The sequence below is a fragment of the Ursus arctos genome, unplaced genomic scaffold, assembly GCF_023065955.2.
Source record: "Ursus arctos isolate Adak ecotype North America unplaced genomic scaffold, UrsArc2.0 scaffold_30, whole genome shotgun sequence".
Lineage (NCBI taxonomy): Eukaryota > Metazoa > Chordata > Mammalia > Carnivora > Ursidae > Ursus > Ursus arctos.
In genome coordinates, this window is record NW_026622986.1 from 21,494,607 (window position 1) to 21,510,926 (window position 16,320).

Genomic DNA, 16,320 nt, shown 5'->3' on the forward strand with positions numbered 1-16,320 from the left:
TGTAAAAATTTTAAAGTACACTCAAAGGCAAAGAAAAAATATATTTCCTAATCAGTATATATCAATAGTTAACTGATTTCTATTACTAAGAGGAAAACTAGGTTATCTTAAGAGGCATATGAGAAACATGTTTCTTTTTCAGCTTTTAAGAGGTTATGATCAGATTATTTTATTTTGAATTTCAGGTAACTTGTTGGTTAGTTTTTCTAATAATTATTATTTTTATTTCAATAGCATGTGGAAAAATTCTGACAGAGTCAACAGGAATCATTCAAAGTCCTGGCCATCCAAATATCTACCCTCATGGCATCAACTGTACCTGGCATATATTAGTCCAACCTGGCCACCTGATTCATCTGATATTCAGGGTATTTCATCTGGAGTTTCATTACAATTGCACAAATGACTATTTGGAAGTTTATGACACTGGTTCTAACACATCTCTTGGGAGGTAAAAATATTTTGTTTTTATTTATTTTTTTTAACACAAAGAGACTTCCTGCTTTCTTGCTTTCCTATCGCAGTGAAAGATATTAAAATCTACCATGTTGTATAAAAACCAGTTGAGATCAACACGCTCGCTCCTCAATGACCATTTCTACATCACTACTGACTACTCTGTAGCTTGTTCTTCAGTGATTAAGTTTTGACATATGTATATACCCATGAAAGCATTACCAAAATCAAGATAATATAAACATTTGATCCAGTAATTATAATTAAATATAATACTCCTATTATAATTCCTCACTTCTGTCCCTCATCCCCATCCCCAGGAAACCACCAACCTTTTCTATCACTATAAATCAGTTTGTATATTCTAGAATTGTATAAAAATGGAATTATACTGTATGTACTCTTTTTTTTGTCTGGCTTTTCTTAGCACAATTTTGTTGTTGTTGAGCTTCTTGAATCTGAGGGCTTAGGATTTCATCAAATTGAAAATTTTTCTGTCATTGTTTCTTGAAATAATTTTTCTGTCTCTTCTTCCCTTTGGGGACTCTGATTACAAGTATCTTAAGCCATTTGATATTGTCCCCCAGCTCACTGATGAACTCTGCTCATTTGATTTTGAGTTTTTGTTCTCTGTGTGTTTCATTTTGGAACGTTTCTATTACTGTGTATTCAAGTAAGATTACTGTGTAATCTTTACTTCTGCAATGCCTATTCTGCTATAAATCTTACCGAGTGTATTTTTCATCTTAGATGTCACAGTTTTCATTTCTAGAAGTTCAGTTTGTACCATCTTTTATATCTTCCATGTCTCTACTTCACACATTAATTTTTTCCTTTAACTTCTTAAACCTCTGGGATACAGTTAGGACTATTTTAATGCTTCTATCTGCTAATACAGTCATGTGTGTCATTTCTTGGTGTGTTCTGATTGATCAGTTTTTTCTTCTCATCATGGGTTCTACTTTCCTCCTTTTAATGCCTGGTAATATTGATAGGACGCCAGACATTTTCCATTTTGTGTTTTTGTGTACTGGACATTATTGCATTTCCATATGTGTTTTTGAGCTTTGTGGGTTTTTTAAGAATTTAATTTCCAGTTAGTGAACATACAGTGTAATATTAGTTTCAGGTGTACAATATAGTGATTCACCCCTTCCATACAACACCTGGTGCTCATCAGAAGTGTACTTCTTCACTCCCATCACCTGTTTAATCCATCCCCCTGTTCCCTCTCCCTTCTGGTAATCATCAGTTTGTTTGTTATAATTAAGAGTCTGTTTCTTGGTTTGTATCTCTCCCTCTCTCTTTCTCCCACCCTTTCTCTCTCTCTCTCTCTCTCTTTTTTTCCTTTGCTCATTTGTTTCTCAAATTCCACATATGTTGAACTTTGTTTTAGAAATGTGTTAAGGTTCCTGGATACAACTCGATCATTTCCGGTTCTGCTTTTAAACTCACTTATTTATTGTCTCTGAAGAATCATTGTCCTTTATTGCTTGATATCCAGTATCTTGAGATCCACTGTTTTACATATCTTTGTCCAGACCAGATTTTCAGTTGTTTCAGGTGAAAGGTTATATCCAGCCCCTGTTATTACAGCTTTGTTGAAAATGGAAATCTCTTGATTTCTTTTTCATTTCTTCTTAATTTCATTTTCTTTTTTCTCATCCATTTTAAACATTTTCCCTTTATTCATTATTATCTTAAATTTATTTCATCTCCTAGTGTTATTCTCCCTCTTTATTTTTTCTCTTACTCTTAATCTTCCATTTTTAAAAACTTTCTTCTTCTGAGTAAAATTAATTCTATTTACCTAAAATTTAACATGGCTTGGTAACCAGACTTTTACTTCTGCATAGGCCAACTGTTTAGAGATAATACAGTCCACCTGTACAGGGCTCGCTATTCTAGGGACTCTTCTAAGCCTCTTATATACAGTATATTAACTCATAAAATTCTCAAAACAATTCTATAAAGTAGGTGCTATCATGATCCCCATTTTAGAGTTGGGAAAACTGAAGCATCAAGGTTGAGTGATCTGCTCAAAGTCATAATGCCTCCAAGTGATGGAGTTGACTCTAGAGTCTGTGCTCCATGAGTTTATGGTATATGCTTTCCCTTTATTGTGTAAGTTTATTACGTTTTTATTAATAAGTTCATTAGTAGGCTATACAATGACAGTATAGTTTGCAATTTCTTGTTTCATTAAACTTCTTCTGCATGACAAGCCACACAGCTAGGTACACACATATAACCATTTCAGGAAAGTAATCATGAATAGGATGACCTTCAGCAAATTTGTAAATGCTTTGTGCTTGAAATGTATTTGTTTTTAAAGGTTAATAGGGGGTATTTTTTTTTATTTTTATTTTTACACATCCTAATTTTTGATACATCACTCAAGTATAGCGAAAGTTTTTAAATCTGTGTTGTTTCTTGGTTTCAAACAGATATTGTGGAAAATCAGTCCCGCCCTCTCTTACCAGTAGTACCAACTCATTAATGCTTGTATTTGTGGCTGACTCTGACCTTGCTTATGAAGGCTTTTTAATAAACTATGGAGCAACTGATGCATCAACAGGTAACAGAACAGCGTTGTATACTTGGTTTCACTCACTACATTAGAAAATAGTACTATGAGAATACTTCATCCCCAAACCTGTGGCACATAATGAAAGCTAATTTAGAAAAGAGTATAGTGACTTCAGTGCCTTCCTTATTAAAAATAATAATCAGACCACAGTATGGTATCAATGTTAAATTTTCTAATTAACATGATAGTGTTCTGTAAGAGAATGTTTTTGTTTTTGGAATGATACATTGATGTTTTTAGGGGTAAAGACATGCCATGTCTCCAAAATATTCTCAGTTGGTTTCGATAATAAGTGAATAAGTAAGTTAGAAAAAGAGGCAGTGGTGCCTGGGTGGCAAAGCGGTTAAGCGCCTGCCTTCGGCTCAGGGCGTGATCCTGGCGTTATGGGATCGAGCCCCACATCAGGCTCTTCCGCTATGAGCCTGCTTCTTCCTCTCCCGCTCCCCCTGCTTGTGTTCCCTCTCTCGCTGGCTGTCTCTATCTCTGTCAAATAAATAAATAAATAAATAATCTTTAAAAAAAAAAAAAAGAAAGAAAGAAAAAGAGGCAGAGATAGAGCAATGAGGGCAAAATACAAATAAGTAGTAAATCTAGGTAAAAAGAATTTGGGAGCTAGTTCTTACAACTTTTCAAGTTTAGAATTCTATCAAAATTAAAAGTTATTTATGAGACTGAATACTAATTTTTTTTTCATAATAATATTTTTATTATGTTATTGAATACTAATTTTAAGAAATTAGAGAAAAATTTCCCTAGATGCTTATCTTTTTAAGCCCCCACCCCCATAAATAAATAAATTAATTAATTAATTTAAAAAACTTTCACTCAGAATCCCTTCCCAATTTCTCATTTATTTCTTCTCAGAGTACCTGGCCACTATGCTTTATTTCATGCAAAACTGCTATTCTCTGGTTGTTCAAGTTCTGTGTTTGGGTAGTATGGCCTTAGATTGCTCTAGAATTGTGACTGCAAGTGATTTCCTTTTCTTTTTCTTTTCTGTCCTGAGGGCCCCATTCCAGGAGACAGTTTATTATCCAGCTCAAGCACATGGGAAATTGAATCCCCGGCAATTACAATAGTTTATGTTAAACGATTGACGTACTCACTGGACTTTGTCCAGGTGTTTAACATCCAATGACCAAAATTGGCTTTTTAAGAAATTGCAGTGTGCACACAATTTTCCATACTTCTGTAGTTTTATCTGCCTCATATATTTGGCCCAAACCACACTGAATATTAGATTAGGATTTGGAGCAAGTCACTTGAACTCTTTGGGCCACAATTTTCTCATCTGTAAAATTAAGGAATTGGATTTGATAATCTTTGTGATGTCTTCTGGCTCTAATCAACTATGAACACAAGTTTAATTTGCTGCATGAATAAACTGGCTATGTCTTAGATAACATACATGCTGGTGAGGCCTGCCGAAAATATTACGGAAATCTCTGTAACAATGTGCAGAGTAAGACATAGCTCTGTAATGACTTCAACAGCCCCACTAATACCACACTAGCTTATAAGGCAATAGCAAGCACAGGAAGAGCCAAGAGCAACCAAAATAATCTGTCAGAAGGATATTAAAAATTTTGATTTTGAAAAAAGTTTCGCAGAAAGATAAGATACAGGTCAAATAAAAGAAAGGTGAGAAAAAGGAAAGAAGCAAACTGGAAGGAAAAACAAGCTGATAAAGAAAGACAATACGGGGCACCCGGTGGCTCAGTCGGTTAAGGGTCTGCCTTTGGCTCAGGTCATGATCTCCAGGTCCTGGGATTGAGCCCCGCATCGGGCTCCCTGCACAGCGGGGAGTCTGCTTCTCACTTTGTCGCTTCCCCTGCTGGTGTGCTCACACGCATGCGCACGCTCTCTCTCAAATAAATAAATAAGTAAATAAATAAATAAATAAAAGACAACACAAGAAAAGATATTTGACAGAAAGAGAAGGGAACCCCAAAATGGCAAACTCAAAAGACTCTTCGATCTGCCTCCCTGGGTGATAGTCATTACTTTGGCTTCTGTCAGGTCCAGACAGGGCTGGAATCACAGACAAGGGAGTGTTCGCTTTCCGTTCTTGGCCAAGCCTGGCTGACCACTGTGCTCCTGTCCTTTGCTAGGTGAACTCATTGGTCTAATAGTCAAATATTCTAAATAGCAATCAGATGACGGACCCAGGAAGCCATATGGCACACTCAGTTTACCATTTTGGAGCCTGTCTCAGTTTCCCATTGGGCAGGACATGAGTGATTGGCTGTCGTGAATTGTTGAGGGCGGCCCCACAGGACTGTTCAGGGAGGGACTGATGTGGGGGTTGCGCCGGCAACTGGCAGCCAGTGGGCTAGCCCTCCAGGCAGCCTGAGTCCTAGGGGGCTGCCCACCTGGAAATAGGAGCTGTGGGGATGCTTTCTTTTCAGATGTCACCGTATTTTTTGTATTTTCTGCAGAAAACAGTCTCAGAAAAAAACCCCAATGGAAGTTTAATCATTGGCCCTCATCCTATTTTATTGCTCTAGCAGAAGTTATTTTCAGAACAATAATGACAATATTCGGTTGGTGATTTCTAGTTCACAGCAGGTGTGAGTTTCTCTGCTGAAGACTTTCCTGTCTTTATCTGATAAAGGTTAAATTTCCTGACTTGAATCCAGTTACTTTTCCATCTGTATTTCGTGCCATGGGGCTATGATGTCAGCTCCTAAATATGTGTTTGGGAGGAAAGAGATCAGTTTCTGGTCATTACTTTGACTCCCTCCCTCATCACTGTTTCTCCCTGCGTCCAGATGTGCCTGGGGAAATAGAAACAAAAAACTAACCAGTAAATGTTTCTGGGTAGAAATTCTGAAGAATTTTTTAGTAACATTATGAGACTAGGTTTTAAATGTTTGCTTATTAAAAGTAGAAAATATTTGAATTTTGAAAGAACATAGTTGATTAGCTAGTTAACTTTACTAATTTAAAATTGTAATTTTATATTCTATTAGCATCTCCTGCATATGCATTAAAATAATCTTACCAAGAGGAGACTTTAAAGGTATAAAAAAGAATAGAGAATGTACTTGATGCCTTTTCTATTTTAATATTATATGAAAACCCATATAACGCTTAGTCCAGTGTTTTTCAAACATTGCAACATTCATGCCTCATTAGTGGGTCATGAAGTTAACTTACTAGGTTGCTGTCTGCATTTGTTCAAAGTATGGAACAGAATAGAAAAGAATAGAAAGTATCAGTTTATCATACAAAGATCGGTGCCACCTCATGAAACCTGTTTGCAATATCCATGTGTGTGCATGATTGATGTAAATGTATTTTTATGGTGTGTCAGAAAGTTCAAAACACAAATCTGGTTCAATTACTTATTTTTTGAATGAGGCAGAGTGAAGAACACCATTGACTTGTCCTCTCAAGAATGTACAGCTAGTAGGTTTAGAAGCCAAACCAAAACAATCCAGTCCCAACATCTAATCCATTTGTTTCATCCTGTCCATGTGATGGACAGGAAATGCTTCAGATTAAATGCACTTGGTGTGGCTGGTAACATTCAACTCTGAGAGAATGGAAGGCCTGTAGTGAACTTTTTCATATTTTCTGCAAAAAAAGGGGGGGAGGTTATAGTTGTCTGAGGAAATGGTCAGCAAGTGTCAGACCCACATCAGTTTGGGTTAAAAGTGGGTGGTAGTGGGCTTTCCCAACCTCCCCATTCCCAGGAGTTCCCACCTACCTCATAGTTTGTATTTCCTCAGTTACCAGGGAATGAGCCCAGAAGAGGCATCTAAGAGTGAGAAGTTGAGTGATTACCAAAAGGGCAAAAGAGGGCTTCTTTAGAAGAAATGAATAGGGAATACTGTTTCTATTTTCAAACTTCTGTCTGAAGAGCAGTGTTCTCCAACTCTAGTGTTTTAGAAGAGACTTGGGTGGGGTTTTCTTCTAACAGATTCAGGTATCAGGGCCCCACCCAGAAATCAGATTCAAGTATGTCTAGGGTGGGTTTTCATCAATTTCAAATGGTTGTAATAAAACTTTTCAGAGATTCTGGAAGCTAAGTCTTACTACATAAATTGCTATAGATTTACGAGTGAGATGTAATGGGGAATTAGACTTTAACTGGTCATGTTGGAAAGTATTTTCCATGCTACCGCAAGGCTGATGGCTAAAGTCATAAGTTTTGGTTGAAGGCCAGCCTTGATACTACCTTGGAGAAGTACCAAGCTCCCTCATTCTTTTCATCCACCTTGAACTCTGTATTTTCTGCTATGAGATATTCAGATATTTTCCTTCCGGGAAGGTTAGTGTATTGATCTTTTAAAGATTTGCTTTCTCGTTGGTCAGTATGTTCTCCTAGTTTTGTATATATGGGCGTCCTACCACTTCACAGCTCAGTAGATTTATCTTATTTAATTTATTACATTTCTTCATCCTCAGAATGAAGGTGCTAAATGAAACATTTGTGACATTCCTAGTCTTCTGCTCACCTTCATTTCTAAATTGACATTTCCTGCATGGAGAAACCAGGGATTGTTAAAGAGCACAGGATTTGGGAAAGGGCGGACTTGGGTTTGAATTGTATCTTTGTCATGTCTGAACTAAGCAGTGTTCAGAACTTAACCTTCAGGAGCCTGAGATCCCTCATCTATACCTCTCTAAAAAGTGGACATTGTGACACGTGGCTGTTTCACATAGTTGGGGAAGATTAAATGAGACATTCTATGTGAAAATTACATAATAGCTGTAAATCACCATGACTATTCCAGGTTACTGAGGTCCAAGTACAATTTCACAACAGCTGTATTGGTGAGTTAGCTTATATTCATATTCAATTAGCCACTTACGAGGGGAAAGAAAAAGCCATGGCCGTGACTGCCTAGCAGTGAATTGTGGCAACATGTTAGATTTTGGTTAAGGAAGAGCCTTTTTTTCCTAAAAAAACTGAAGCTGAAATTTTATCTTCTCTGAAGTCTTCACTTTGAAGAATGTTAACCAAATATGGCAGTTAAAGCAGGTGATGGTGCTGGGTTGACTATTCAGTACATTTTCAGGAAGCCCGAGGTCGTATGGATTCATGCAGACATGAAAGTTTCATAAATGAAATCAGAAAGCACCACCTATGGACTGATCCCTAATGTAATTGGATAATCACATAGGTTATCACCCGTGGCAAAGCAGGGAGGAGGTAGAGTGGTTACCCGTGATCTAGGGCCTCCCAAGGTGACACGTTCATCTGTCCACAGGATCTGTTCACCCTCTTCCTGTCTCCCAGATCGTATGGGACTGATGTCATCACTGCTTTGTGGTTTAAGGATTATCTATGTTTTGGATTTTCCTTTTGTTGATAACAAACTGCTACATTATTAAAACTTATTTGAAAATGCTTAGTGGAGGGAGAGATACATTTTTAGAAAAACATAGTTTTGTGATTTTGTAAGGTTCACAGAGGATATTTGTATATTTTCTCTTTCCTTTCTTTACTTTTTTTGGTTGTTGTTGCGGTCAGAAAGAGAGATATGTGAGGCCTGCTAATAGCTGTTTTTGATCTTCAGAGATGTGCTTTTCCATTGCTAGTTCAGTTGAATATAATGGATGAAAGAAATGTATTTTTCTCCTTCATCTCTTTATAAGTGTTAGACCATCATAAAAAGCAAACTGCCATTGGATATGAGTTTTCCTTTAGCAACATGAGATAAAAAGAAGAGGCATTTTTAGGGGTGCCTGGGTGGCTCAGTCAATTAAGTGTCTGACTCTTGATTTCAGCTTAGGTCATGATCTCAGGGTTGTGAGATTGAGCCCCACATTGGGCTCCATGCTGAGTGTGGAGCCTGTTTACAATTCTCTCTCCCTCTCTCTCATATCCTGCCTCCCAAGCTCCCCACCCTGCATGCAAGATCACATGCATGTGCAGTGTCTCTCTCTCAAAAAAAAAAAAAAAAAAAAAAAAAAAAGGAATGAAAAGGCATTTTTATGTTTACATTTTGTATAGATATAATAAACATCAGGCAACACATGAATTTCCTTTTGTGAAACTATATCCAATTTTAATTATTTGTGCTTTATTGCAAAGCAGAAGAGAAAAACAAAGCCTAGCATTAATATATCTCAGTATTAGTATTATTCTGGAAGGAGCCATTTATACTGTGAAAGGAAGAGAACATAAACTTTCTACAGACTTCAGTGTTAGGTAAGAAGAGTTACTAACCTCTAACCAGAAATAGATGCAGTAAGTTCAGAAAACTACTGTTTTTCTCTCCACAAAATCAGACATGTGAATCTCATAAAACTACAATCAAATTTTAATATTAAATAATCTATTTAATATTTATAGCAGATGTACCTTCAAAATAATTTTTATTTCTCTATTTTAGTTTTATTTATTATTTATTGGATAGCTGAATTATTTATTGGCTTTGCTTTAGAGAACTCGACTTGTCTTTGTATGGAGCCTTCAAAACACTTACATGTACAGTCAAAGGTAGTTACCATCCCCATTTGGGAGATGAGACTCAGAGAGGTGAAGTAATTTGCCCAAGGTTGCATAGGTTGCCAATGTTTGAGCTAGGCATTGATTCAAGATCAGTCTGATTCCTGACACTTACCTTCTATTCTTCACATGGCTGAGGTACCTGCTTTGTCATTTCTCATAAATGCATGCTTTGGCGAAACCCATTTTAAAGGAAGATTATGAAAAGGAGAACAGAACTGAATTATTTTTAGCACCCCTCTATGATTTCCATGGCGGAGCCTAATGTTTAATTTTAGGGTAATGTGCATGAATTAAAAAATTGTAACACTTCCAAGATCTAAAAAGGTATGATATATGTAACCATTTCTACCACATAGCTTAGGTTTACTATTAATAATTAATTTTGCCTTTGAGATTAAAAAAAAAAATCCTTGTTTTGAAAGGAAATCATTCTTCAACATTCCAGAATGGCCTATTGAAAATCAAGTACACTGGCACAAATTAATGAAATACATATTACTGAACATCTTGTAAATGTAGCGTGATATTTTCTGTTTTCTCTCTTATGCTCCATTCTTTCCACAGCATGCATAAAAGACTATACAGAAGAATCTGGGACTTTTACTTCTCCAAACTTCCCTGATAATTACCCCAACAATTGGAAATGCATTTATAGGATCACAGTGGAAACCAGCCAACAGATTGCATTGCACTTCACAAATTTCTCTTTGGAAGAGGCCATTGGTGGACGCTGTGTAGGAGATTTTGTGGAAATCAGGTAAGCACCTTTATTTCATCACCTTTTTCATTATTGGTTTTCATTCATAATCTTTCCTGGAAAGGTCAAGGAAAACACATGGAAATTCTCTGTAAAGCCGCCTGTTGTGCTCTTTCTTGCAAGATATAAAGCTTGCCACGTGGAGCTGGATTTAACAGAAGAAAAACAGAAAGTTGCATAAGATTCAGTGGTTATTTTGACGTGATTATTTTATTGAGAATATTTAAAAATAAACTCTAAATTTTATTTGGACAGATGAAACAGATGTACTACTACTCTGAAATTAGACTCGCAATTATTGAAAACCTACTTTCTTTATGGAAAATCAGGTTGCATTTTAGACTGTTCATTGTCCAGTAGGTTTAATTATATCACAAAAATGATGGTAAGATAACCTTAAAGTTTTTACAAAATTTTTGTGTTCAAATAATGAAAGTCTAGGCTTGTAAATTTTAGCATGAGACCCTTTTTTCTTTACTTTCTTTGCAGTTAGAGTACATTAACTTATATATTGCTCTCTACCCAGATCACTACATTGAATTAAATCAGGCTAATCACCTTGGTGTGTATTTGGTTAAATTTTTTATTTGGCCTTTCGAAAGGCTAGAATATTATACTTTTTTATAATAAATTTTATTCTATGATGTAAAGTGAGGTACTAAAATAATAAAGCACAATTGTATCATATTATGCCAAAATAACATAAATTTCTTAATTTACAATAATTAATCATTAGATTTTAATGTTGAGTGAATTCCCCCCACCTTTTTTTAGGCTTGAAAAAGCTACCGATTACAAAGTAGATATAAGACCCCCAATAGTTCTTGGGGAAGAATTATTTTAAAAATTTTCCTAAATATGTCAAATATAACATTAAATTTTGAAAAATTCAAATTAGGAGGAAAATATTTCATTTTCTCTGTAAAATTAAGCAACATTTGCTTGTACTGTTAATAATTATGGTTTCTTTATCCCATTACATAGTATCCATGTAATTTCTACATATTCATTCTCTCTGTGTTCTCTGACTCGTTTGCCAGATGCTTCGTTTGAGAGGGAGAAGATTAAACTCTTTCTCTCAGCTTGAAATTGGTTATATAAAATGTCACGTGAACCAAAAATGATGTTCCTTATTAAACTATTCGAACGCTATTTGATAAAGTGAAAAACTGAAAACTAGAAATTGTGACTTAGAGTATTTTTAAGAAAGGTTGACCGACATAAACTGATCTGTTTGCAATCTTAAAGTTCAAATAATATTAAATATTTATACAGTAATATTATCAATAACCAATAAATGATCACATCCGTGATTTGTCACAGAGATGGAGGCTATGAAAGATCACCTCCCCTGGGAACATACTGTGGCTCAAATCCACCTCCAAGAATCATCTCTCACAGTAACAAACTATGGTTACAATTTCAGAGTGATTTCCTTGATTCAGGGCCTGGATTCTCAGTTACCTGGGATGGATCATTGACAGGTAAATGGCAAAGAGCTGTTTTTTCTTGAAGAGTCCAGTCTGATAAGTCTCTTGATTCTTAGACTGCCCTGTTCTCAGCCAGTTTTTTCCAGCTGTATTTTGTCATTACTGTCTATACTAAACTTCAACATTGCAAATATTTGAATTAGCAGCAGCTGGTCTTGTTTTCGAGGACAGAATAAGGGGAAATGTCCTGGTTCCATGGTATATTTCCTCAAGCTGGCCATCTTGGTTAGGAAAAGGAAAGGACGTTGACATAGGCTGGCTACTCTTTGGAGATGCAGTTTTGTTCTACAATAAAGGAGAGTAACCATAACCCCAGTTAGATATGGACAAGAAAATTCCATTTTACCATGAAGAAAACAATACGGGTCATCTCATCTCTTTCTCCTGTAGGTTGTGGGGGCAATCTCACGACTCCCACTGGCGTGTTCACTTCTCCCAACTACCCGATGCCTTACTACCACAGCTCCGAATGCTACTGGTGGTTGAAATCCAGCCACGGCAGCCCATTTGAACTGGAATTTGAAGACTTTCACTTGGAGCATCACCCAAACTGCACTTCAGATTATCTGGCTGTATGTATGAAGTCCAGTCGTTTCTTCCACTGCTCCCATCTCACCCACACACATACATGCGTTTATTTTTATCTTTGAAATTCAGGGAAGGGGAACACTTAAACAAAATATCCACATAAAAAATTCAAACAAAAGACTTAGCCTTCTAAGTATGGCATGGATTATTGAACGGATTGGTACACTAAGTATTTAAAATATATCAAATATGGGCTGTTAAGATATGGTTAAAATCTCCCAAAAGGGATTATGAGATCTATCATAATTACTATCTATGTAATTTCTCTATATTCTTTGAAAATTAACAATAGAGAGGACTATATTGTTGAATTAGATAATATAATTGAAGTCATCCAGGTAGGACTTTATAAGTAGCAGCAACCTGTCCTTGTCCATTAAAAAAAAAATCTAAATAAAAAATATATTAGAATGTCATAAATTATAAACTCTGCAATCAAAAACAAGGAGAACTACTGAAAACAGCTATGGTCTCAAAAATACATATTAGTCTTTCATTTTTTAATCTTCAGATTTCAGCCTGGGTTTACACCCTTACCACTATACATAGCCATGGCTAAATTGCCCAAGTTCACTACCCAAGTTTATAGACATTTAAACATAATTTTTAAAGATATTTTGATTCACGGCTCTTCTTTTGTTATGTTGTGTATTTTCCCACTTCTTAAGAATTAGAATCCTTTAGATAATGTTTATGGCACAATCATCTGACATTTAAAATGTTTCATTAAAGGTATATGATGGCCCAAGTACCAGCGCTCATTTGCTAAGTCAGCTTTGTGGGAATGAAAAACCGCCTCTCATCCGTTCTAGTGGAGACAGCATGTTTTTAAAATTCAGGACAGATGAAGGTCAACAAGGAGGTGGCTTCCTAGCCAGATACCAGCAGAGTAAGTATGCACGCTGGCTGCTCCGTGCCTTTGGTGGGTCTTCAATCTCCTGTAATGAAACAAATGGAAATAAGTGTAACCCATTGGTTTGAGCAATTGAAATAAATCTTTGCTCTTTATGAGAAAGATTTAATTCTATTTGAGAGAAGAATGCTTAGCATTAAATTTAATGCCATATAACTACAGCTTGTGGTAAGCTGTACAAAATGGAGTATTTAATATGCTGAGATAGTTGCTGTTCGGCTAAAGATCGGCATAGCAGGTTAATGGAGTGGGTTTTCATTTGTATCAAACATCACAGTCTTCTAATTAGACATTATTCCATTGTGCATAGTATCTCTCACACTATTTTATTTTATTTTTTTGGTCTTGTACCTCCAATGGTGCCTTACTTTTTATTAAGGGAAACTACATTCTTATAAATCAGATGTAAAATCAGCATATTCTTTTTTTTTTTTTTTAAGATTTATTTATTTATTTTAGAGTGAGAGAGAGAGAGAGGATGAGCAAGTGCGCGGAGGGGCACAGGGAGAGGGAGAATCCTGAAGCAGACTTCCTGCTGAGCACAGAGACCCATGGGGAGCTGATCCCAGGACTCTGAAATCATGACCTAAGCCGAAACCAAGAGTTGGAGGCACAACTGACTGAGCCACCCAGGCGCCCCTAGCACATTCTTTATTGTGGAAAAATCTGGTCATTGTAAAGATGTCATTTTAAAATCTACTTTCCTATGAGGCCACATGATAGAATTAAAGGAGTATTGTACGAAGAGTCAAGGGGCCCAGGGATTTGTCCTGGCCCCTAATCTCTGAGATCACTTTTCTCTTCTGAGGTTGCATGATTTCTTCTCTTAAAAAAGGATATTAAACAAGGTTATCATGAAAGCTCCCTCTAGGTCTAGAATTAAATACTTTTTTTTGAGAGAGAGAGAGAGTACACGTATGGACACACTCAACTTGCGCGTGCAAGTGGCCGGAGGAGGGTGGGGCAGGGCAGAAGGAGAGGAAGAGAGAGAATCCCAAGCAGGCTCCATGCTCAGTGCAGAGCAGAAGCAGGGCTCCATCTCACGACCCTGAGATCACAACCTGAGCTGAAATCAAGAGTCCGTTGCCCAACAGCTGAGCCACCCAGGCGCCCCTAGAACTGAATACTTTCTAATGTTTGTTTCGAAATGGACATTTAAAGAAAACAAGGCTTCCTTGAATTTATGTTATTTAATAAACACTTGTGGTTTTGAAAGTCGAGTTCCTTGCCCACTACTCCTAAATTTATCCATATTTTGACACAGTTACCTAAAAATAGATTTGAAAGTCACAAGATCATAAACTGAACACACAAAATCCCTTTGAATTAGTTGAAAGTGTATTGATGTTTGACCTTGACTATGTGTGAATTTGCAAATATTCACATTCACTTACATTTGAGGGTTAGGCTGAATTCTAGATAGTTTTGAATACTGAGTTTTAACGGTAGAATGCTTTATTCTTCAGAAGTTCATCGTAGTATATGAAAAGCTCTCCTAACTTCTCTCAGAGATATATCTTTTTGGTTGAACATATAATCATTTCTCTAATTTTATTAGTGCTGTGCTAATTTGTTTCTTGGTTATAGTCAGATTGCTTGTTAAGGATTTCTCCCTTTTATTCCTGTGATTATTTTATTTTTCTCTCATCATTTTGGAACACTGAAGGAGTAACTTAGCGCACATGGGATATAGGTCCTCAAAGGCCAAATCAGAGCTAACCAGTGAGGTTTTCTGTAACATTGGCCATATGAAATTGGAGGTTTGCAGATAGAAGAATTTCTGAGCACTGTGAGCCACCCATGTGATTTAATGGAATATATTTTCCTCTGCTCTTACTTGTAGCCGTTGTGGCACATACTGCCTCTCGGCCTCATAGCTGTAACTGCTCACAGGCATTTAAGACCACAGGATTACCCTTTAGGATTCCTTTGTGGACAGAAAGGTGGCCTAGAGAGAAATAGTTTGAGTATTCCCCCACTCCAGCAAAGGAAGAGTCTGAAGATACAAAGGTATACTTTTCGATACCAAAGATTGTATGTATGTGTGTGTGTATATGTATATGTATATACGTATATGTTTATATGTATATATGATGTTCTAGTCACCTGTCAGGAAGAGTATAGTAGTAGAAATGCATATATGAACCACATTTTTCAGAGACCATTTTTTCTTTTTTCTTTTTTTTAAAGATTTTATTTATTTATTTGACAGAGAGAGACAGCCAGCGAGAGAGCGAACACAAGCAGGGAGAGTGGGAGAGGGAGACGCAGGCTCCCAGCGGAGGAGCCTGACGTGGGGCCCAATCCCAGGACCCTGGGATCACGCCCTGAGCCGAAGGCAGACACTTAACGACTGAGCCACCCAGGCGCCCCAAGAGACCATTTTTTCAATATAATGTTTATTTTCTCATTCTCTTTTACCACACATCATACAGACAATATGGGCAAGGCTTAATCAAGTCCTTAGTTTGGGTTGAATTTGGCACTGGCTCCTGGGACTAGCCACACCTCGAGGTACCTAGTATAGTTTTGTTGCAAACTCAGCTGAGGAAAATGCCACCAGTGGATGGAAGACTTTTTTTTCAAAATTTAAGATGTTCATTTCTTCTTCAAATCCTTTACATTCCCTCCATTCATTTGGTGCTTCCTGATGACTAACTAGAGGAATAACGGAGTCTTTATTGTGAATTTCGTGCTGACTTTTGAATGTTCAACAAAGCCACGCTGTTACTCGTTTTTAGCATTCACATAGAACTTCGTGTTTTTAAACTGTCGAGTTTAAAGGTCAGGATTTCTGTTCCTTCCAAACGTTAAAGTTAGAAAAACAAAAGCATGGAATATTTAATGCACTTTTGTAAGTAAACAAATCGAACTGCTCTCTGGGTAGTGCTGAGTTTGTCTGTTCTCCACCAAGTCACAGGAATTTGATGCCTAATAGGCAATTTTCATGACACTCTGTGAGTTCACTTAAGTATTATTTTACATTTGTTCTGAATGGAGACCCTTTCACTATAAGAATGTTGTACTATTATACACACACACACACACACACACACATAT

The 16,320-nt window shown here is 36.7% G+C and overlaps 1 protein-coding gene across 1 annotated transcript in view; it reads left to right on the forward strand.

Annotated features, from left to right (window-relative positions):
* Window positions 1-16,320, forward strand: part of CUBN (cubilin) — a 256,991-nt gene that overhangs the window by 55,234 nt on the left and 185,437 nt on the right. Inside the window, exons 21-26 of the mRNA XM_026479003.4 lie at window positions 235-451; window positions 2,904-3,034; window positions 10,077-10,269; window positions 11,593-11,753; window positions 12,150-12,331; window positions 13,080-13,236. Coding sequence (XP_026334788.3) covers window positions 235-451; window positions 2,904-3,034; window positions 10,077-10,269; window positions 11,593-11,753; window positions 12,150-12,331; window positions 13,080-13,236 — 1,041 coding nt within the window. The remainder of the gene's footprint in view (window positions 1-234; window positions 452-2,903; window positions 3,035-10,076; window positions 10,270-11,592; window positions 11,754-12,149; window positions 12,332-13,079; window positions 13,237-16,320) is intronic.